Source organism: Lissotriton helveticus, chromosome 11 (assembly GCF_964261635.1).
Source record: "Lissotriton helveticus chromosome 11, aLisHel1.1, whole genome shotgun sequence".
NCBI classification, from domain to species: Eukaryota; Metazoa; Chordata; class Amphibia; order Caudata; family Salamandridae; genus Lissotriton; species Lissotriton helveticus.
The window spans coordinates 164,698,977-164,722,535 of NC_136072.1; the positions used below are offsets into that span (position 1 = coordinate 164,698,977).

Sequence of the window (23,559 nt, forward strand, 5' to 3'; positions counted from 1 at the left end):
TCAGATAAAATTAAATAAAATAAAAATATATAAAAACAGTTATTTGTAGGCAGTCTGAGCATAGCATCAAGATCAGCGCATTGTCATTAGAGAAGTTTGTTCAGTAGTAGAGATTGGAATTCCTTTTTGAAGGCAAGGGTAGAAGGAAGAAAACAAATTACTTACCTGTAACTTTGGTTCCCCAGTATTGGTAACTTTTATAGATTCCCATGCTTTGTATCATTCCCCGTCGTCGGAATGGGAGCCTCGGTAGTATAAAAACCATAGAAACAAAAGAGAAACCTAGGCCTAGGCCTCATCTCATTTTGTATTCTATCCACCTCCTTTTGTAAAAAGAGACCAAACTTTTGCCAGGACCAATCAGAGCAGCCTCACCCTCTAGAACCTTCCTGAGAGAGCTCAGAGCCTCAGATTTTCGTAGCCGTTGTGCAAACCGCCACAAACTCTGTAAAAAGACTGAGCTTTCCCAGGGGAGGCGGGCGGGCGCATGGGAATCTATGAAAGTTACCAATACTGGGGAACCAAAGTTACAGGTAAGTAACTTGTTTTCTTGCCCCAGTATTGGAACTTTCATAGATTCCCATGCTTTGTATCAGAATAGCTAGCAGTACAGCACCATGAACACATTTTGTAATACATGGCATCACATAACCATAGAAAAATACATAAAGTACAGTAAAAACAAACAAAATGTGCTCACCAGGATGGAGGGATCGTAGGGAAAGCTCACCTCTCTATGAAACAGATTACGCAGGACTGCCTGACCAACAGCCGCATCATCTCGTCCTGCAGATTCCAGGCAGTAGTGTTTCGTGAAGGTATGAGTACTGCTCCACGTTGCTGCCCTGCAGATGTCCTTAATGGCAACTCCCGAAAAGAGAGCCACAGATGAAGCCACCGACCTCGTGGAATGTGCACGGACTCTGCCGTCCAGCGGCTTGCCCGCTTCCTGATGACAGAATTGAATCGCACTGGAGATCCAGCGGGAAATGCCAGTCTTTGCCAAAGGCAACCCCTTACGAGGTGCACTGTAGGACACAAACAACTGAGTAGACTTCCGAAAGGGACGTGTGCGCTCCAAGTAAAACTTTAAGCACCGTTGAATGTCCAAAGAATGGAGCGTACGCTCCGCAGGTGTAGAAGGATGTGGAAAGAAGGTTTTCAGAATCACCGGTTCATTCAAGTGGAACTCAGATGGCACTTTCGGGATGAATTTGGGATTAGTCCGAAGAACCAGACCTTGTTTTGTAAATTGCAGGAATGGATGCACTATGGAGAGTGCCTGAAGCTCACTCACTCGTCTAGCCGATGTTAGAGCTAAGAGGAGTGCTAGTTTCCAGGAGAGGAACTTTAAGTCTGCCTTGTGAACCGGCTCGAACGGAGCTTTCATGAGTTGAGCCAAGACAAGGTTGACCTGCCACACTGGTGGAGGAGGACAAACTGGCGGATACATCCGGAATAGGCCCTTCAAGAATTGTTTAACCACCCTAGAGGACCATAAGGAAGGACCTGCCGAACTGCGTCGAAACCTTGATATGGCCGCTAGATGCACCTTTACTGATGAATGTGCCAAACCAGACTTAGCCAGAGATAGCAAATACGGCAGCAACTGATGAGGTTGGGAAGTGTAAGGATGGAGGCCTTCCCGTTGACACCACAAGCAGAATCTCTTCCATTTTGCCGTGTACGTCTTGTTGGTACTTGGTGCTCTGGCATGAGCCAAGACCTCTCTGCATTCTTGAGACAAAGCTAGATGACTGAATTCTCTGTGTTCAGGAGCCACGCCGTCAAGTGGAAGGATCTCGGATCCGGGTGGAAAACCTGTCCCTGACTCCTGGACAAGAGGGACGGAATGGGCCTCAAGTGAATTGGAGGAGCTTGGGAGAGCCGCAGCAGTTCTGTGTACCAGAATTGTCTGGGCCACGCTGGAGCAATTAGAATCATCCTGCAGGGTTCCGCCTTCAGTTTCTTGAGAACTCGAGGAATGAGGGGAATGGGAGGAAAAGCGTAAAAGAACGCGCTGTACCAGGCCATCGAAAGAGCGTTCCCTAGGGACCCCCGATGGTGAACCTTGCTTGCGTAGAACCGGCATTTGGCGTTCTCCGGCGAAGCAAAGAGGTCGATGGTCGGCGTCCCCCAAACTGAGAACACTCCGTCGAGAATGGATTGATTCAACTCCCACTCGTGAGTCACTTCCGTCTGGCGACTCAAGGCGTCCGCCTTGACATTGAGAGTTCCCGCCAAGTGCTCGGCTCTCAGAGTGATGTTGTGAATCGCGAAATCCCAAATCCGTTGAGCTTCTGCGGACAGAGTCTGCGATTTGGTGCCTCCTTGTTTGTTTACATAGTGCATGGCCGTCGTATTGTCCGTCCGGACCAGCACTGAGCGATTGCCCACTCTGGGTAGAAAAGCTTGCAAGGCCAACCGAATGGCTGTCAGCTCCAGGAAATTGATATGGCACTGCCGCTGTCTTGGACTCCAATGGCCACTGACTTGAAGCTCTCGGAGCACTGCACCCCAGCCTTCCAACGAGGCGTCCGTGGTCATCACCATGGGTGAAGGAGAAATCCTGAACGTTAGGCCTTGGGCGAGATTGCTTTTCTGAAGCCACCATTCGCTCGCTGTTCTCATTGCTGATGTTACGACAACCCTGTCATTGAACGACCCCTCTGCTTGCTTGTCCAGCTCCTCCTGTAGAGGACGCATCCTTAGCCTGCAATGCGGTACTAATGGTATGCAGGAGGACATCGATCCGAGAAGGGATTTGTATTGGCGGACCGATAGGACCTTGCTGCGGCAGAGTAGTTGAGCCGAAACCATCAATTTTTGTTGTCGCTCTTCTGAGGGACGAGCCGTACAATGCGTGGTGTCCAGCACGGACCCCAGGAATCTGGCAGTTTTGGAAGGCAGGAGGACTGACTTGTGTTCGTTCAACTGAAGGCCCAGGCAGCGGAACAAATGGAGGCAAGTAGACACGGCTTGCGAAGCGTCCTGGAAAGATGGCGCCTTGACGAGCCAGTCGTCCAAGTAAGGGAAAACTTCGAGAGATTGTCGTCGAAGGAAAGCTGCCACCGGTGCCAATACTTTGGTGAACACTCTCGGTGCCGATCGAAGGCCGAATGGAAGCACTTTGAACTGGAAATGGCTCTTTCCCACTGTAAAGCGAAGGTATTGTCTGTGAGCTGGGTGTATTGGAATATGGAAATATGCGTCTTCTAAATCCAGCGACGCCAAGTAGTCGCCTGGATTTAAGAGAGGAAGAATTTCCTGGAGAGTGACCATCCTGAAGGAGAGCTTTACGAGATAGGTGTTGAGCTCCCGAAGATCGAGGATGGGACGCCAAGTGTCTTTCGTCTTCCGCACTAGGAAGAATCTTGAATAGAACCCCCGGCCCCTCTGAGAGAGCGGGACCGGTTCTATTGCTCCTTTGAGGAACAACTGGTGGGCTTCTAGATGTAGTAATCCTAGATGTCCTGAGCGGATGGCGCCCGGAGCTCGTGTTGGAGGAAAGTTGTGAAACTCCAACGTATGGCCACTCTTCACGATGTTGAGGACCCATTGGTCCGATGTTATTGACATCCAACTGTCCAGACAAAGGGATATCCTGCCCCCCACTGATGTGATCGGGAGGGGAGGAACAGCAGGTAGAGCCGGGAGGCCGCTATTGTCGTTTGGTGTTGTCACGGCCTTGTCGCTGTTGACGGCCTCGCGGAGGGTTGCGAGAGAAAGATGCTGATTGCCCTTGTCGCTGATTCGAGTAATGGGGTTTATATGACTGGGAAGACTGCGAGGAAAAACGTTGTTGGTTTCCTCTGTAAGATGTAAATCCTCTCCCTCGTGCGCCCCTAAAGGGGACCTTGCGATAGGTGAGAGAGCCCAAGGACTTTGCTGTGTCTGTGTCCTTCTTGATATTCTGTAGGGTATCATCCACATGCTTCCCGAACAGCATCTCCCCATCAAAAGGGAGGTCTAGGACTCTGTTCTGGACCTCCTGACGAAACCAGGTGGCCTTCAGCCAACCCTGACGCCGTAAGACGGCGGAGCCGGCCAAGGCCCGGAAGGCCGTGGAAGCAATGTCCATTGCGCAGTCAATCACTTCTGCAGACGATTTCTCTCCTTCCGCCAGCACCTTCTTGGCGTCCTCCCTAGTGGGCTCAGGTAATAGGTCCACGAAGGGTTCCATGTCGCACCACATCTGGCGGTCGTAACGGCCTAAGATGGCAAGGGCATTCGCCGCTCGAACCAGTAAGCTGGCCATAGAGGAAAACCGTTTTCCAACATTATCCAGACGTCTGCCGTCTTTGTCCGGAGGAGTGGTCAACGGTGTGGACGGATTCTTTGACTTGCTTTGTGCCGCCTGAGAAATCACCGAGTCAGGCTTTGGCTGACCAATAAGGCAAGCTGGACTGCCTTCAGGAGCTTTATATTTCTTCTCCAGCCTGGGGAGGACTGGAATCACCGTGGCAGGACTCTGCATGATCTTCATGCCCTCCTCCCATACATGCTCTATAATGGGAATAGATTTGACAGAGCGTTGGTGTTGTTCCTTAAAGTCATAAAGGAAACATTCCGATTCCTCTCTTGAAATAGGTAGGCCAAACCTCTTAGCAGCCCGTTCCATCAGATGATGAAAACCCCCTATATCCACCGGAGGGGAGATGGAAGTGTCACGACCAGCAGCATTTGGGTCTTGCGGGTCATTGTCCCCCTGATCCGGGTCAGGGTCCTGTAAAGGATCCATCAAGGGATCCACTGGAACAACCTCCTCATCCGAAGAGGTATCCTGATGGGCATCGGGCAGTGGTACGGGATCTGGTGTGGGAACCCGGGCCAAAGGTGTCACTGGCGGTGGTGTGGAGGGTACCACCGGAACACTAGTAGCCGGCTGCACTTGCGGCTGTGGTGGAAGTGGAAAAAACGTAGTCTGTCCAGAAGGGTCTGACAGAAACCTTTTACGATAATCCTGAAGCATGTCCTGAAGATCCGAAATGAGAGAGGAGGGCATGGCTACCATGCCTTGTCCCAAACTCGGCGGATGTCGCTCTTCCACAACATAAGGATGTAGTTGTTGGCCACCTGCCTGGTCGAAATACTCCTCCGTGTCCGTCTCCTGCAACTTTACGTTCAAGTCCGAGGGACTATAGGCAGGTCCATAATTGTCCTGAAACTCATCCTCGTCAGACTCATCATCTAACAGCATTGTCGGTAGATGGGAAGAGACTCGTCGCGGAGACGTCATCTCCGGCGTGATTTTCATTCTCTGAACTGGAAAATGCACTTTTTGGACCGTCGACGGTCTCGTCGACGACACCGTCGTCGTCGGAGCATCAGTTAATGTAACCGTCGACGGCACCACAGCCTTCGTCGACACAATCTTCGTCGTCGATGGGACCACCGCCGACGGTCTCGTCGACGAACTCGTCGTCATTATCATCGTCGTCGACGTGGAAGCCGTCGTCGTCGACGTAGTCTTCGTCGTCGTTGCGGCCGTCGACAGCGGCCTGCTAGTCGTCGTCGACGTGGAAGCCATCATCGTCGACGAGCTCGGAACCTTGAACGTCGACGAAGTCGCCGTCGTGGACACCGCTACCGTCGACGAGCCCGTCGACGGAGCCACAGAAACAGCGGGAACTTTAGCCAAAGTCACAGTCGTCGACGTACCTGGTGTTCTCGTCGTCGACGGACGCTGTTTTTTCTCCGGCCCAGATCCTGAAGTGCCAGTAGAGTGTTTATCACTGGGCTTGATCTTTTTGGACGGAGGAGAAAGGATCACCACCTCCTTTTTGTCCTTTAAGGCTGGCACCACTGCTGTAGCCTGTCCCTGCCTCTCCTTTACACTTTCGTGAGGAGATTGAAGGGGACCAGCCCTCTCAGACCTGTCAGAGATCTTGTGAGGGGCTGTAAGAGGGGGCTCAGATGTCGAAGAACCAGGGGGAGACCTACCCCTCTTCTTTGATCTTTGCGAGGAAGCAGCAGACACGGAATCCTCCTCATCCGAAGAGAGCACCTCCTTGCGTGTCTTCATCTTCTGAAGCCAGGTAAGTAGCCGGCCTTCTCTGTCCCGAAGAGTCTTGTTCGAGAAAGTCCTGCAGATCTTGCAGTCTGTGGCCTTGTGGTCAGGATATAAGCAATAAATGCAATTATCATGCTTATCCTCCACAAAAAGACGTTTTTTGCCACAAGAGGCACAGGACCTGAATAAGGCCTTCTTCTCCTTGTCAGACATGACGATTTGAAGCAGAAACTTGAAGAAATAAGTAGAAAAACAGTGAAAACTGAGCAGAGCTCAGTGGAGACTCCCTAGCACAACGTGCGGTAGAAAAATCTGAGGCTCTGAGCTCTCTCAGGAAGGTTCTAGAGGGTGAGGCTGCTCTGATTGGTCCTGGCAAAAGTTTGGTCTCTTTTTACAAAAGGAGGTGGATAGAATACAAAATGAGATGAGGCCTAGGCCTAGGTTTCTCTTTTGTTTCTATGGTTTTTATACTACCGAGGCTCCCATTCCGACGACGGGGAATGATACAAAGCATGGGAATCTATGAAAGTTCCAATACTGGGGCAATCAGTCTTGTTTCCACTGGAAGGGAGTTCCAGATTTTTCGGTGCAATGCCAGAGATCTTGCCAAGTCACAAGCGGGCATGTTTCCGAAAGGATCCACGTCTGGGCATACCCGTCACACCTAGGGTGACATATTAAAGTAAACAAAAAGTGATGGATGGAATGTTTGAATTAATCTCAGCCACTAGTAATTAATCGGGCTGCATCCCAGTCCGTCATTACTTTTCACACCACGCCACAGCGGGTTGTGCCTTCGTACAACCGCGTGTATCACTTTTTTACGAGTGTTTAAAAAAAATAATAATAAATACATCCTCCTTTACACGCCAATAAGACAGATGTGTTAAAGCTTCACTCATTTTCTAGTGTGACATATACGGAGGTGAAGGGTTGATTAACTTAAACAGAAGCATGTGAGGGCTAAGGTAAAAATGCTTCAATCTTTCTAGGAAATAAAAAAGGGGAGAAGACTTTACATCTCTTTTAAATTCCTGATCTTCATGTCCTCGCCATACAGGATATAGAAGACACTAGGATCCCTGAGGTAGGGTTCCAAATAAATCAGGAAAAGGAGTTGTGTGACGAACAACCAAGGAGGTTCTGCAGTGGGTATTTTGTAAAAATATTCTAAAGGAAAAGACCTAGCTTTATGTTTTAGAGGCACGATGAGCCTGATTTACAGATAGTTATTCCTATAGCAAAGCCATGCTCGAATGGTGGAATACTGCCTCAACACATTGCCAATGGTTTAGAGGCGCAGGGCCAAACATCTGAATCACATTGTTAACTATAGCTATAATTACAGAAACACTGCACTTAAAAAAAAATATATTAAAACCAGATGAAGCACTTACCAGCCCCACAGTGAGCTCTCCCTCTTTAATCTTCTGTCCATCATGTATACCTTTAAAGATCTGCAGTAACTCTTCGCTTGTCACAAGGTGGCTGTAGTTGCAGATGGTTCTGCATTTCCATGTATGGCTGCTCGCCTTTGGCGTATTCTCGGAGTGTTCACCTGAGGACTGAGCGTCTTCATTGCTCCGTTCATCCTCAGAGCAGGTCTGCCAGTCATCGCCGTCTAAGCAGTCCTCATATTCATCACTTTCGCCCTCTCCTGACGTGTCTTCCTGCCCGTCATTAGCACACAACGCTGAGTTTGGTAAACCAATTGCTAATCTGTGGTCCTCTTCACTACTTTCGCCTTCAGATTCGGTTTCACTTTGTTCTTCAATTGCATCCTCAAATTCTTCTCTCTGATAAGGGAAATAAGAGTGGAATTAATGTTCTAAAAAGCACAGTTATTTGATAAAGGGACTGGATACAATCATCTGATAAAACATTTACCATTGTGAACCGATAATCAAGTTTGCTTTAGTAAACATAAAAAGGTTGGCGCACACCTTTAAAGCTGAAAAGGGGCAATGTGTTATCCTTTGTTTTGTTTTCAAAGACTGGCTGCTTTTGCTTCCTCAGAACCCCTCTCCAGAGCAGACAGCTGGACCTGTTCAGTAGCCTTACCAATCTTAAGTAAGAAGATACTGTAAACCTTCTCTCCACCTCTACACTGTCTTCGTCTTGGTTGTAGACATCAAATATTATTTTAACTGGCCCCATCCTCCCCCTCCCCCCAACACATACACAAACCAGTTTTTCCATCTGATCCGGGAGTGGAAGCAATACGGCTAGTTCCTTTCTATTATCGCCCTGATTGGGAAAGTTGGTGGCGTATCAGGGCTACATCTACTATCCAGGCGAGTGACAGCTGAAATTTTGCTTGTCGACAAATATGACTTTCTGACTTTAATTTTCATGCTATTGTGCTCACTTCTGGACACATCTTCACTTGATTACCCAAAAAGGATTGGGGTATTGTACCTTTGAAGTGAACATATGGACTTCTGATTTGATGTTATTACTTATTGAGCCATATTGAGAACCTGAGCGTTGACTGGTCTGAATACTAAGCATAGACCATATGAACAGGAACTTGGCCCAAAATATCATTAGGAATTGGATTAGGCGCTCCTTATTATTTTTTGATTGCCCACTACTTGGAACCCTCGGAGGTCCACAGATCATACTCTCTGCCCTGGCGAAGTTCCTTCAAAGGGAACAAAACACATTGGCTGTTCAAATTTTTACTGAGAAGAATAAAAACATATTGGGAAAGTTTATCCCTGGCTCTGCCGCGACTGCTTATCTGGTGCTGCCACTACGCTTCTTGACACATACACAAACCAGTCCCACCCTCAGTCTTAGCTCAATACTCCTTCGCAAGGCTCGATATTTCAGACTGTACTCATGTATACTTAAGGTTTACTAGATGCCGATCCTCAATACGATTACAATCCTCAAGTCCTCGATATCGCCTGATTGGAACATATCAGTTGCCTTCTCTCCCCCCCCCTCCTTGGGCTCCATCCTCTACCTCAGCATACCAAGACCAAGGTGCTTTTCCATTCCCCCTCCGGAATTGGCCTCCACTATTCACGCAGCATTCATTAATTTGTAACCTGGTACTAAAGATTACCTGAATCGAATACAGGTCAAAATGCCAGAGACCTCTGCGTGTTATTTTGGGCGCAACTTTCGTGGTTCATCAAAATGATCTACCTTCTCTAATTCTTTACTAATGAATTGGAATCACAAAAAAGTTCTCTGTATATATTGACATATGTTCCCTTTGCGCCTTTTTGCGTTGTTTTTTCTTGTCACTTGCGCAGTTCACCCTGTTTTTTACAATCACAAATGTGCAAAAGTCTGTACAGGTTACACGCACATTCAATGTAATGGAGTGCTGGGATTGTTTTCTCTGAAACTTTGTTTAAATACAGACCACTCTTTGCATTTGTTGCTACAACCATTAATTCCTCCCTGGCCCCTTATTGGGATAAGTAATATGCATTGGTGACCACACAGTGTATGCATCAACTGGTGTAGTAAGAGAGGCTGTGCACAAAAGTATGCAGTTCCTTAGAAAAGGAAGGGAGAATGTGAGTCAGGTCAGTATCGGAGAAACTGGAAAGAGGGCGCAGTTTCTTTAGGAACTGGGGCCCTCACACACCCATGTCGGTATCATGCTTCATCATAGGGCATGCTCCTAGTCGGGCTGGTGCTGCAATGCCAGACAGGCACCCACAAGGAGGCTCTATCAGAAATCTGTTGTCCCAATGCTAAATGTGAAGTGTGGGTGTAGGGCCTCCACTCTCCACTGTCTGACGGCCATTGGAATCTATGACTTAAATCCTAAGAACCTTACCATCCAAAGGGGAAGACAGTGAAATGACCTCCAAAACTCGTGTACAGAGAATATATCGATTTGAATTTCAGAAGTGCTTACAAACGTGGCTTTTTACAAACTAGATCTAGTAGAAAATGTCCTGCACAATATAGTCCACATATACACAACCATGAAACTTGTAAATGTGCCTTTTAAAAAATAACTATAGGAACAAAGGTATTAGCTGACTGTTAACAATAACTTAAGCACAGTACAATTCATGTGAAATTCGGCAACTAAGACACCACATTGCACATGTACTTGCACCATGAAATACTCTGCCATCTCTCCATAATATCACACAGCTCCTACGGTTATTAAAAATACCAAACTTGTTCTGGATGTGGGAAAAAATGACAAAAAGTGACTGACTTGTTTGCAAATCCATCAAGAACTTGCTGGATTTTGTCCAAGTACGATCTTTTTCTATAAGAAGCACAGAAATGTCTAGCCAGCAATAATTTAGCTTATCTGATATGAAAGTTACCAGATGTTAAACCACTAGCTGTATTTTCAGATTAAAGTTGATAACTTTAGGTAAAACCTGGCATTCTAATGAAGGAGCCGGTGGTGTAAGTGGACTATCTTGGTCTAAAAACTCATAACGAAAGTTTGTAAATTTTACAGCTTAGTAAAAGCTGGGTTACTTAGTTTCCCCATGTGCAATCACAGCAAAGATATGTAATTTACACAATAAAGGGTATCAGGAAACCAATCGAGCTGGAACATGGAAATAAATAATGCTTTTCACGCCAAATCTAGAAATCTGTCCTCGCTCGATCGCAACCTAACAGGTAAACGACAGGGGACTGAGGAAGTATGAATGGATGCCTCAGTCATGAGGTTATCTCCTTTTTACCACATGGTCTCTGCATCAACTTCGAAACCTTGACTTTACATTTCCACAGCTGAGCTTACTGCGTCTCTGTGCAATAGGAAAAGTTTAGCGAGAAAAACAACCAGCAGTGCATTGCTGCTAAGGTATCATATTCATAGTGGGACATTTTGATAATTTCAGTGCAATTATGAGTGATATTTTAACGACTATGAGTGACACTTCCTGGAGAGCAAAATCAAGCATTGAAGACGAGGGAAACATAGATATCAGACATTACACCCATTTGCATCTCAAGATTGTCTGAATCGTACTGTGTGAGCTACCAAAGACCATTCATTAAAGGGTGTGAGCCATCGAGTAAATGATGTCACAATAGGTATCCACATCCCAGCAGATGTCAAAGAAAGAACATTTTGGAATGCTTACTGGTGGTGTTGGTTAGTGGTGCCGGAGAGGCCTGTTTGTTTCTCTACAGAGGATGCCCCTTTAACCCCTTCCATGCTGATGACGAGCTCAGCTCGTCATCAGCGTTACCTGCCGTGTGCTGATGACGAGCTGAGCTCGTCATGAATCGCGGTAATTTTAAAAATGCCGCATACAGCGGGAAAAACGGCTGCACGCATGAGGTTAAGAGAGAAAAATCTCTCAGCCAAGCAGCAGCTCTAAAAAAGCTTTTAGGAGGCATTGGTAAATGTTCTTGTGTTTATATCCCTGTAGAGATGGTCTTGTTTTGGCTGCTGTATCAAGTTTATTTGCATTATTATATCAAGTTATATGAGCGCATCAGCGAAGATGAAAGAAGCCTGGCGAATGTGGCTTGGATTCTTGTGATATACTGAACTTGTTTTAAATCAAGTTATGTCACAGAAAGGCATCAGAGGGGTTCTTTCACTGGGAAAGTTTCCCTATTTTATGTTGAAAGTAAAAGCGATGGCATAATTCCCTTACAATCGCTAAAAATATTATTTTCCATGAATAACCATTTATCACATAATTCTGAAATTGCAAATGCGACACTGCCTTCTACAATTGTGCTGGAGCAATGCTAGACATGTATTTGCATGATTTTTTGTTGTTGTACGCAGTGGGATTGAGCACTAAAGGGGTTTGTGAAATCCAGTGGCTGCAACGGAACCTACAAAGTAGATCAGTCCAGTCCATTCCAGGAGCAAGGACACACAAGCCCGCATTTCAATGTCAGAGGATGCTTGTCTCAAGCGATTGACCCCTCAAGTACTCTGACACGAAGAGTGCTCCACCCCAGCTTTAATGTGTCCCAAAGCCCGTTTTAATAATGCTTCTCATTTGCAGAAATCCTAATAGGTGAGGCATAAGCAGGCACAATCCACCTACTTCCTTTCGATTCACTGCTTGGTTCTTAATGGCGAGTGTGTATATGCGGCTCCTGGAAGAACAAAGCTCTGAATTCCCCAGCTTGAAGGAAATTATTTAGGCTGCCCTCAATTACGCCAACTTCACTTGGAGCATGACTCTGGCTCCGCTGCAACGCTGGTGACTCCAGTCAGTCTTGGGTAAACTTTCGGTAACTAATTTGTATGGCGCGGCTGGGGGTCAAATTTATTGCAGCTGCTTCTCAAACTGAAATAGCTGAGCAACATGGAAGAGGCGGCAGCCGGAAGTGCGAGTAGGCAGTGCTGCCGGTGCCCGCCATGATTCCACAACACCTAGCGGGCCAGGTACACTGGTGAAAGTTTGAGTGTGTAAAGTGTGCATACATCTCTAATAAAACGCATGTCCGTATATGCACGAGCAAGTCGGACTTCTGCAGCCTCTTACAAACTCCTGTGGCAGGACGTGACGTCCGGTCCCTGTGGCGCCTCATAATAGTATTAAATACATTGTAGTATTAAGCAGCAGATCAAGCAGCACACAAAACCTGCAGGAGCAGCACGCGCACGGCGCCCGTTGCGACGCCACAGTTTTATTTTGGTAGCACTATAAACAGCTTGTCTTGACAGCGGAGGCGTTAAGCATAATGCATGACAATGAATTCCAGTTCGGTGATTCTGAGCACCACACTGAAATTCGTTAGTCTAACGCCTAATTCTTGATACTTGGCAGGACTGGCAGTGTACAAGATGGCGGAGGGCTTACAGAAAAGGAGAAGCAAAAAGGGAAGAGGTGGGCCGGTGAGGCCTTTTATTCCACCGGGCTTTTCTCTGGTAGGCTAGAGCACTAGGAGGGCAGCTTCGAAAGCTCATGGCCACTCATTGGGAATTTGTAAATTACCACAGCCCCTTGAGGTTAATTACAGCAGGCACGGAAAGGCTGAAAGCAACAAAAGGGGAAGCAACAGGGAAGGTAGCAAGAAGGCCATCAGAGAGGGAGAAGAGAGAAGAGAAAAAGATTGGATCGATCGAAAGAGAAAGATTTCACGAGGGGATTACGGAGGAGGGGCTGGTTTGTGGATTTTTGTCAGAGCCTCAGGCCCTCGGTTCCTCAGTCTGACCCAGCTTTATTTGGGGGCAAATACTGAGGCATAGCTGGGGAGCCTTGCAATCCAGTCATAACTGCAGATGTGAGGGGGTGGGTGCGTTGTACCTCCTCAGGGGAGGGCCTGAATGCAGTGTATCCTTGCGACAGCATGTTTATAGGTTTAGAAGACAACTGTTGGGCCATTTCAAAGATTCCATTGCAAATTCTAGGAGCCACAAATCGACTTCGAAGCGGACTAATATCACACAAGTTTAGACAATTAGTTTATATGACCTAACGTGATCACCTGCAATTTGAAAGGACACACATCATAATCGGAATATGAACAGTAGCGGTCGGCAGTAGGTGTTTCTGTAGGGCGGTGATGTGGGCAGGAGGAGGGGTAGGGTGGGGGGTAGTAATGTATGGATTACGGAGTTTTACAGGTAAGTAAACATTTAAATAAATAAAACTAAATTTGTTGCGCACACTGCATCACCAAATGTGATGCAGTGCGTGCAACGAAATTCGTTAAAAAAAAAAAAAAAAAATGTTTACTTACCGTTAAAACTCCGTAATTCATACATTACTACCCCCCACCCTGCCCATCCCCCTGCCCACGTCACCGCCCTACAGAAACACCTACTGCCGACCACTACTGCATATGAAGCGCAGCACTTTCTCATTTCCATTTCACTAAATGCAAACTTTGCAATAGAAGCAGATTGGCCTCACTGCAGCAACAACAAAAGAAACTGACGATGGCTTTTTAGCCTCCATTATTTGTGAGTACAAACCAACATCACAAGATCTGACTGCCGACACTCCAAGTCAGTGATACTCAAAGTACGGCCCGGGGGCCGCATGCGGCCCACCTGATCTTTAAATGCAGCAGCACTGGACTGCTGTTTACTCGACTCAGCACTAACATGAAAAAAAGTTCAACATACAGCTAACACTTATTTAAATGTTAATTGTAGTTAGGGAAAGGCCCTTAACTTTAGGAACACCTTCATTTTTAAAGACAGCCACTAGATACACATGCTGTGCTTCCCCTACACCCCCCCGCATGCATCAGTGCGGCACTCGGTCACACCATAGACCAAACTTTGCAGCCCCCGGGAAATTGTGAGTACCCATGTTCTAAGTGGTGACAGCAACTCACTAGTTTACCTTAAACGACTGTCCCCCATAACGCCACAAGGTGGCAGAATGAGACAAAGGATACACATCTATTCCACGCCAAGCATCCAGGACAAGTGCAAGGTGCAACAGTATGCTCTGTTTCTTTGGTGCGATCATCATGCACTGCTGTTTTATTACCTAACTAATTTAAAAAAGGGGGAGGTGATGGACAGAGTATCTGAGTTAATCAGAACACTCCTACCCAGTCAACAGATCAGGGCTTGATCCATCACCGGTTTTTAGCTCACTGCACCATCCCAGTTCAGAACCTGGCTATATGCAAATTAGTCTGTCCCTGGCCCAGTGCATCATGGGAACAGGGCAGACCAAACTACCAAGCCAATTCTTCACTGGAAAGGAAACAAGCTTCCGGGGACCGGTTTCTGGCATTACAGCCGTCTTCGGCCCGGCTTGCTTGAATCCTGATGGTGCAATGAGCAAGGGACTCATGTCGGAGCATACCCTTCCACACTCATGGTGGCCAAAATAATTTCAAAAGGGGGGAGGTGATGGACAGAGTATCTGAGTTAATCAGAACACTCTTACCCAGTCAACAGATCAGGGCTTGATCCATCACCGTTTTTTAGCTCACTGCACCATCCCAGTTCAGAACCTGGCTATATGCAAATTAGTCTGTCCCTGGCCCAGTGCATCATGGGAACAGGGCAGACCAAACTACCAAGCCAATTCTTCACTGGGAAGGAAACAAGCTTCCGGGGACCGGTTTCTGGCATTACAGCCGTCTTCGGCCCAGCTTGCTTGAATCCTGATGGTGCAATGAGCAAGGGACTCATGTCTGAGCATACCCTTCCACACTCATGGTGGCCAAAATAATTTCAAAAAGGGGGAGGTGATGGACAGAGTATCTGAGTTAATCAGAACACTCCTACCCAGTCAACAGATCAGGGCTTGATCCATCACCGTTTTTTAGCTCACTGCACCATCCCAGTTCAGAACCTGGCTATATGCAAATTAGTCTGTCCCTGGCCCAGTGCATCATGGGAACAGGGCAGACCAAACTACCAAGCCAATTCTTCACTGGAAAGGAAACAAGCTTCCGGGGACCGGTTTCTGGCATTACAGCCGTCTTCGGCCCGGCTTGCTTGAATCCTGATGGTGCAATGAGCAAGGGACTCATGTCTGAGCATACCCTTCCACACTCATGGTGGCCAAAATCATTTCAAAAAGGGGGAGGTGATGGACAGAGTATCTGAGATGTGAGTCCCTTGCTCATTGCACCATCAGGATTCAAGCAAGCCGGGCCGACGACGGCTGAAATGCCAGAAACCGGTCCCCGGAAGCTTGTTTCCTTCCCAGTATAAGAATTGGCTTGGTAGTTTAGTTTGCCCTGTTCCCATCATGCACTGGGACAGGAACAGACTAATTTGCATGTAGCCAGGTTCTGAGCTGGGATGGTGCAATGAGCTAAAAAACGGTGATAGATCAAGCCCTGATCTTTGGACTGGGTAAGAGTGGTCTGCTTAATTCAGACACTCTGTTCATCACCACCCCCTTTTCTGAATCATTTTGTCCACCATAAGCGTGGAAGGGTATACTCAGATGTGAGTCCCTTGCTCATTGCACCATCAGGATTCAAGCAAGCCGGGCCGACGACGGCTGAAATGCCAGAAACCGGTCCCCGGAAGCTTGTTTCCTTCCCAGTATAAGAATTGGCTTGGTAGTTTGGTTTGCCCTGTTCCCATCATGCACTGGGACAGGAACAGACTAATTTGCATGTAGCCAGGTTCTGAGCTGGGATGGTGCAGTGAGCTAAAAAACGGTGATGGATCAAGCCCTGATCTTTGGACTGGGTAAGAGTGGTCTGCTTAATTCAGACACTCTGTTCATCACCACCCCCTTTTCTGAATCGTTTTATTACCTAACATCAGGACTTTAAGTGGAATTACTAAACTAGTGGGTCTCTCATAGGGGCTGTGGCCGATGTAATTAAGGGAGTGGCTTAAAAAAGACAGAAGGTAAAAATCTGTGCTTTGAACAGTGTGCCGACCGTCTGGTATTTTGCTGCTTCTGCCATTAAATACACATCAGCACCGTTAGGACCCGGTCCATTTAAAGCCCTGCCTAACATGGCATCCCCCGATGGACATATCGGCTGCCCAAGAACCGATAGATCTTGTCTGCAAGCAGAGTCAAAGTGCTGGATAGAAATGCCACCCCCACAACCTTCTTACAATTTGTAGAACTTTTTTTTATTTAGCTCTACTACTACCTGTGTTACTTTCATGCGAATGATACCTTTTAGTAAAAAAAACGAGAACATTCAAATCGGTGTCGTGTGAGGTCAGATTAAGATACAAGTAGAAGAGGCATTAGCCACAGGCACACGGTCCAAGATGAAGCATCCCAAGCCGTACCTTCGCCTCGGCAGCCAGCCTCAGGGCCTCGGCCAGTGCTGACCAGAAGACCACTTTGATGCCTTCCTGCTCGAAGAACCTGGCCCAGGCCCGCCGCTGCTCCCGGGTCAGCAGGTCCGCCTTGTTGATCAGGATCATGTTCTCCTTCTCGAGGCTCACTTCCTTCACATAACACTCCTGGAATTAATTAAAAAAAAGAAAGATCACGGCTTGGTCAGGTGGAGTCACAGCTAAGCATCGAGACAGTAAAGGGAATGGACAGTTTTGAGCAAATATTCGAATGAAAAGTGGCATCACTCGGCTTTTATGATAAACCTGAAAAATTGAATGAAAAGTAAAAGAGAGGGGGGCACCCAAAAGAGGAGAAAATACAGCAACGTAGAGAAGGGGTTCCATAAGCTTCTTTACTCTGCAATGCTCAGCAATCTTTATATGAGACATGAGTGCGCATACTTTGAGCTGAAGCTACATAAAATCACATACGAGTAGATATAGGTTTACCTAGATGACACCTATGGGTAGGTTATTAATTTTTCTAAACGAAAAGCTCCAGAAAGGCTAAATCTGTGAAAGTGCTTGGACAGAAACCATTTCGTTTGCTCTTTGCTTCAGTGATATTACTATAAACGACGCTACAGTTAAAAAGAAAAATCTTCAGCAAGGGACTTAGCAGCTCTGAATCTTTTGTTTTTTGCACCATGCAGTGTTCTCATGAAACCTATAGATACATTCTGGGGATGCAACGATAATAAATGGCCTGCAATGACCGTAGCACATTAATTCATTTAAACCTTTCTTATACTGAAAGTGTCAAACATGGTTCCGGAGGGCACGCTCAACTGCAGGTTTACACGATATCTACAAACGATATGGTCACATGCAAGTAATCTAAATGAAATATAAATAGATTAGGGATCTAGCCCTCATGAACATGCATTGGGCGCCTCTGTTCTTATACGACCCATTTTTGACTGATGCCCTGTGAGAACAATGCCTGTGGTGCCCTGTCAGCTTATACCTGGTCACCCTTCTCACTGGTACCTGGCTGATCACTTTAAGGCCTTAATATGTGTCTTGAGCTCCAATACACGAATGTTAAACATATCGTCTTCCTAGGACTTCAATCGTTTATTTATATAAAGCCCATGGAGACCCCTTAACACCCCGCGCCATTCCTCATTCTGCATACTCAGTGCTGACCTGGGCATCACAGGCCTTAAATGGAATAACTTCAGCAGATTTTCTTTGAAGGTGCTTTAAGTTAGATCTCCTAGGAGGAGGACAGACCAGTTCTATCTAGTACACCTTGAGCAGGCCAGTCTTTCTTGATTCTCGTGAGACGATGGATTTAGTTCCAACCACTAAAGTTGAGAATCACAATCAAGCCATGTGAAACACAAGGGCAGTAAGAGGAGCATTCAGGTGAGCCGGAAAAAGATTAACTCAAGGCTATTAAAGGCCATTAGACCTTAAGAAGTCTAACCACAAAAGGAAGGGTTAGATTACACGGCTCCAAAGGAAAGACGGCTGGATGGAGCATTATAACTTTTTGGTCTCTCAGGCAGGGTCCAGGCAAAAGCATTCTACAGAATCAGTTATTCTAAGTGTCATGGACGACCTAAAGGAAGGCGCAGACAGGGGGTGCACCCAGGCCTTGGTGCTATTAGACCTGTCCGCGGCCTTCGATACTGTGGACCACTCTATACTAGTGGATAGATTAGCAGCGGCAGGTCTGAGGGGCACAGCTCTGGCTTGGATGCTCTAATTTCTAAAGGAGCGTTCCCAGTCCGTCAGACTGGTACCCTTCAGTTCCTCCCGGGTGAATACCACTTGTGGGGTACCTCAAGGGTCTTCCCTTTCACCGCATCTGTTTAATGTATACATCTGTCCCCTGATTTATGCTCTTCAAGAGAGAGGAGTGAAGTTATACAATTATGCAGATGACATGCAGCTGATCTTCCCGCTTGATGGTACAAATGAATCCAAGGACTCATTTCAACATACTCTTTATCAAGGAATGGATGACCCATAACTATCACATGTTAAATTCCGATAAGACAGAGATAATTATCGCAAACAGACTAGAACAGTGGACACCAGCACACTCGCCTGCTACTTTGGGTATTCCCCCTACACCCAAAAAGTCAGTAAAAAGCCTGGGAATTAAGATAAATGCTGATCTTTCCATGCAGGATCAGATCAGCTTGGTCTCATCTGCCTGTATGTACCAACTGAGGACATTCAAGAAAATCAGGACATTTTTCGCTAAGGAGGCTAGCATAACCATCTTGCTCGCACTAATAATGTCCCGGTTGGATTACTCAAACTCCATATATTTAGGTCTTCCTGTTGGTCAAATTCATAGGTTACAGCTCATTCAAAATCACGCAGCTAGGCTGGTTTTCCAGCAATCGAGACAGTGCCACACTAAACCATTAATGAAGCAGCTTCATTGGCTTCCTGTGATACAGCGGTCTATGTTTAAGACCGGTTGTATTATTTTTATGCACTCCACGACTCAGGACCCAAGTTCATATCCGCCAAGATTGCAAGATACATGCCCACACGGAATCTCAGATCAGCGACAATGAATATGTTGACTGTTCCAAGATTTAAACGTAAGAGAATGGGTGGTTCGGGTTTCTCAGTATTAGGTCCCACCTTGTGGAATTCCTTTCCAATCGAAATTAGACAAAACTCAGAATATTCTAGCTTCAGGAAAAGACTCGAAACATGGTTATTCACTCAAGTTTATTGTTCGAGCCTGAAGGATAGCTCAAGTCTCCCCTCAGCGCCATGAGACCGTTGGTATACGAGCGCTTTATAAGTTCCATAAACAAACATATGTCTGTGTTGATACAGAGGGAGTTAGTGTGAAACTATTACTCTGTCAAGGATCATTAAAGTTTATTTCTGGAATATGTTGAGATCTGGTTGCTATGTGAGGTATACCTGGATCTGTATGCCACTTCTAGGTTTTGCTTACAGTCCTCTTTGAATCAAGGGATACCAGTGATATGCCACATCAGTTCACATAAACACTTGTCCAAAAAATACAATACCTGGAGTGCATAACGTATATGTCCTGCTTAACTTACCAGATCTCGGCACCTGAACAGGAGAGGATTTCTTGCATCGACAATCTGGACTACAACATCACTGCAAAAAAAAAAATATATATATTGTAATCATTTTGCACCAGCCTTCTTGATTATCTAAAAATTCGTCTAACTGAGAAGAATGCACTAATGTACCTAACAGTTACTAGCCATCAGCTCTTGCAGACACTTTCCCAAATACTTTCAGTCAGAGGAGCCATGGATGGCACTTTATGAAAAAATGTAATTATGAGTAATCATTCCACTATTGTCGGATAGAGGAAATGGGCAGACCGCGAACATAAAAACATCAGTCTTTCAGACGGAGTTCGGCGGAGGATGGAAGGATCAAGTCAGTATAAAGGAAACCTATAGAAATGTAGAAAGGAAATGTCTTACACTTTAACACCAGAATTTCACCACTGCTTGTGAAACGCAGTGTTCGTCCTGCCATTAAATTACCGTCTAACTTTTTAAAAATATGAAATAGGCAGTTCCCTGAAATAGTAGTGGCACCCTTAGCAGAGCACTTGTTATTTTAGTAGGACAAAATGACAGACTGAATGCTGGAAAATTGTAAAACAAGAGTCACAAATCGCTTCTGTGGCCCGCATTCATGTCGCGGGCCTATTTCCCAGTTTCTTTCTTACTATCTTTTTTAAAGCATTTATTTAAATGTGGCTTTACCAGCATACCAAGCCTTTTAAATAAATAAAAAAAATGGGAAGGAGTGACCCTCCTTTCTGTACAAACCCCACTCACTGCACTTTATACATGATTTAGTTTTATTATGGTGCTCATAAGGAGTCTCTGGTGTAGAGCAGGTGGTGGGTGCATTTATCGCCACTAAGTAACCGCAACCGTACTTTTACATACATTGAGAAAAAAATGACGATGCTTCCTTAGTTTGGGAAGGACAATAATAAAATGCAGACAAGGAGATGCAAGTGACATCTGATCAAAAGTGGTCGAAATACATTTAGGGGTGTAGATGAACGTTCATAGACTACCAAGCACACTTTCTTGATTGCCCCCACTGACCACAGCAGAAATGGACAGGTCAAGATAGTTGCCAGTTTACAACCTTGCAGGCACAGCGGACGGTATAAAAACAAAACAGAACATTCTGTAATTTCAGCTTAAAAATATGAATGTAATGACGTTACAACGCTTCCTGTCTCCTATGATGCAACTCTCGGGGGACACATTTCCACTCAACAGTAAGATGAGGGGTAAGACGCCTGAATTAGGATTTCCAGTCTATGTTGCAGGGACCTTTCTATTTTTGTCACCGCTGTACTATTTCCTTCTGCAAGCGTCATAATGAGGTCCCGAGGTATTCACGCAGAAACTACTCTCGTGAGATCTTCTGCCCCCAAGTGGGCCAGACGTAGCAGTGTTTCCATTATTCCAACAATACCTTCCAACAACGTTGCTCATTAGCATATAGGTAGAAACGGCTAACAGGCAAGGCTTTTGCTACATGGACACAAAGGAAATCTCACATTGTGTGCTCAGCTGCAGCAGCACTCTTCTTAGGCCTGGGCTCACGATTTTCATGAAGCTCACAGCAAAGTTAGTATCCTGTGCTTCAAAACATGAGTGCTCACAGCCATGTGCAAAGGACGTCTTACCTGTTTACAACCTGTCAGCATGCAGGGAGGCCTAAGGGCAAGTACGGTTACTGGCCCACAGCTGGTGTGGGTGACACGTTTTACCACTGTTGTCCCGAGGCCTGTCCTAGACTGTTACCACAAAGTGAACACAAACTACAAACTTTCAGTGGAAGAAACTGGCGTAGCGGGGCATGCTTCTCAGGGAGGTAGTATGAGGATTGAGAATCCGAGCTCAACAGCAACCAAACAACATGCAATAATGATTGTCCAATCAGCAACCAAACAGCATGCAATAATGATTGTCCAATCAGCAACCAAACAGCATGCAATAATGATTGTCCAATCAGCAACCAAACAGCATGCAATAATGATCGTCCAATCCGCAACCAAACAGCATGCATTAATGATCGTCCAATCCGTAACCAAATAGCATACAATAACGATCGTCCAATCAGCAACCAAACAGCATGCAAAAATGATTGTCCAATCAGTAACCAAATAGCATGCAATAATGATCGGTCAATCAGTAACCAAATTGCATGCAATAATGATCGTCCAATCGAGTGCTCATCTTTTTAAAGAGAAGTACTTTATTAAATCAAAATGAAATACCAGACACAAGAATGTGCCTGTGGCCACAGGGTTCTATAATCGACAGGACAGGGAAATTAGCCAAAAAGGTATCAGGTGAAGGCCTAGTGTGAATAGCGAAAACGACAATTGATGGACAGAACGCAGAACAATGTCATACATTCACACCAGTACAGAGATCTGGGTCTAAATCCATTGCTTTTTTGCTCCTCATGTAATTCCAGTTTGAACCCAGCCATGTGAAAATCGGGCTTGACCCAGCACCCAATGGGAGCAGTCCAGACCGAACTGCCAGGACAGATCCTTCCCAAAGCTTTCCACACAAATAAATATATATAATAAATTAGATAGAACACCCCCCTCCACTAAGGTCGAAGCATGCCCATGCTCTACCCTCGTTACGAACCATGTCACCTAAGTCTTATATAAAACTGAAAGAACATCATGGCGCAGCTCAACCACGGGCCAAAAGTTTTACATATAGACCACTGTCATTTGTCTTGGCCCCAGCATCCATGCCAAGCAATGTGAGGCGGTGTGAAAATACCACAATAAGAAATAATTAGAACTAGACAAAGGCATTCGTCGCTGGATCGTTTTAAGAACACTTACCTTTCCACTTTAAATCACTTAAAATGAAAGCACAGCCTGCTACTCAACAGAAATCTAATCGGGTTGTTTGTGTTCACTCTTTAAACCAAATGCTGTGGGGTGTCTAACTTCAGAGATGGTTTTGCTCAGCAATCAGCCGAAAAAAATGATATACGCAGGGAGAAATCCTGAGAAATGGGGCTGAGGTGCCGCGTCCATTGGGGGAGGCTGGCTTTGTTGTTCATGAATTAAAGCAACGTCACCATAACATGTTCACATTAGGGTATGACTCTAGGAATTTATAATTGGCAAATACCCGAAACCGTTCTATTTTTTAACAACTAAAAATATTTACAAATTAGAACCTTGTCAGTGTTGAGTAGGTTTACCTGGCACCTAATTTTACAACACCTCTCTCTATTCGGATCGTCAAGAAATGCATTTGTGTCACAACCCGTGGATTGCGAATCGGCCCTGTCTGACTGAACAGTCGGTTACCAAAATTGCTTTCCCCCCCCTCAGCTGCGACATAAACACGTCTAGGTCGATGGGTCGAACACCTTTGGCGGCTGGGCGCCTCCATGGCTGTGGAAATTATTTTCCACAACCCAACTCTCGAGTCAGAGTTAATTTGCGAGTTAATGATTTGCAAAAAGAAACAAAAATCTGTACTAATCGAGCCAATTCAATTGTGTCAAAAATTCAAAATAGGATTGACTCAAGTTTCAATGGCAGAGATATACAGAAGAATCCGTTCTGCGGATTTGGTTATATAATGAAGCAAAATTTCCAGTGGGGGCTAAAATGGGAAATGTTGCACTTTGTCATACCCTGCCCCCTTTAACTCCACTCTCCTACCCCCCTCCCCCCCACAAGCCACCCCATCCTCCGGACGGACTGCATGTTGAAACGTGGCTAACAATTTGTGAACTGCTTATTTTTGCTCACGGAGGGGGAGATTTACAAGAAACTGACGCATCTGTACAGATGCGT

The 23,559-nt window shown here is 45.9% G+C and overlaps 1 protein-coding gene across 1 annotated transcript in view; it reads right to left on the minus strand.

Moving 5' to 3' along the window:
* Window positions 1–23,559, minus strand: part of LSG1 (large 60S subunit nuclear export GTPase 1) — a 99,666-nt gene that overhangs the window by 47,009 nt on the left and 29,098 nt on the right. The window contains exons 6-8 of the mRNA XM_078666297.1: window positions 19,769–19,829; window positions 16,671–16,847; window positions 7,411–7,809 (exon numbers count right to left, since the gene is read on the minus strand). Of these exons, the coding sequence (XP_078522423.1) occupies window positions 7,411–7,809; window positions 16,671–16,847; window positions 19,769–19,829 (637 nt within the window). The remainder of the gene's footprint in view (window positions 1–7,410; window positions 7,810–16,670; window positions 16,848–19,768; window positions 19,830–23,559) is intronic.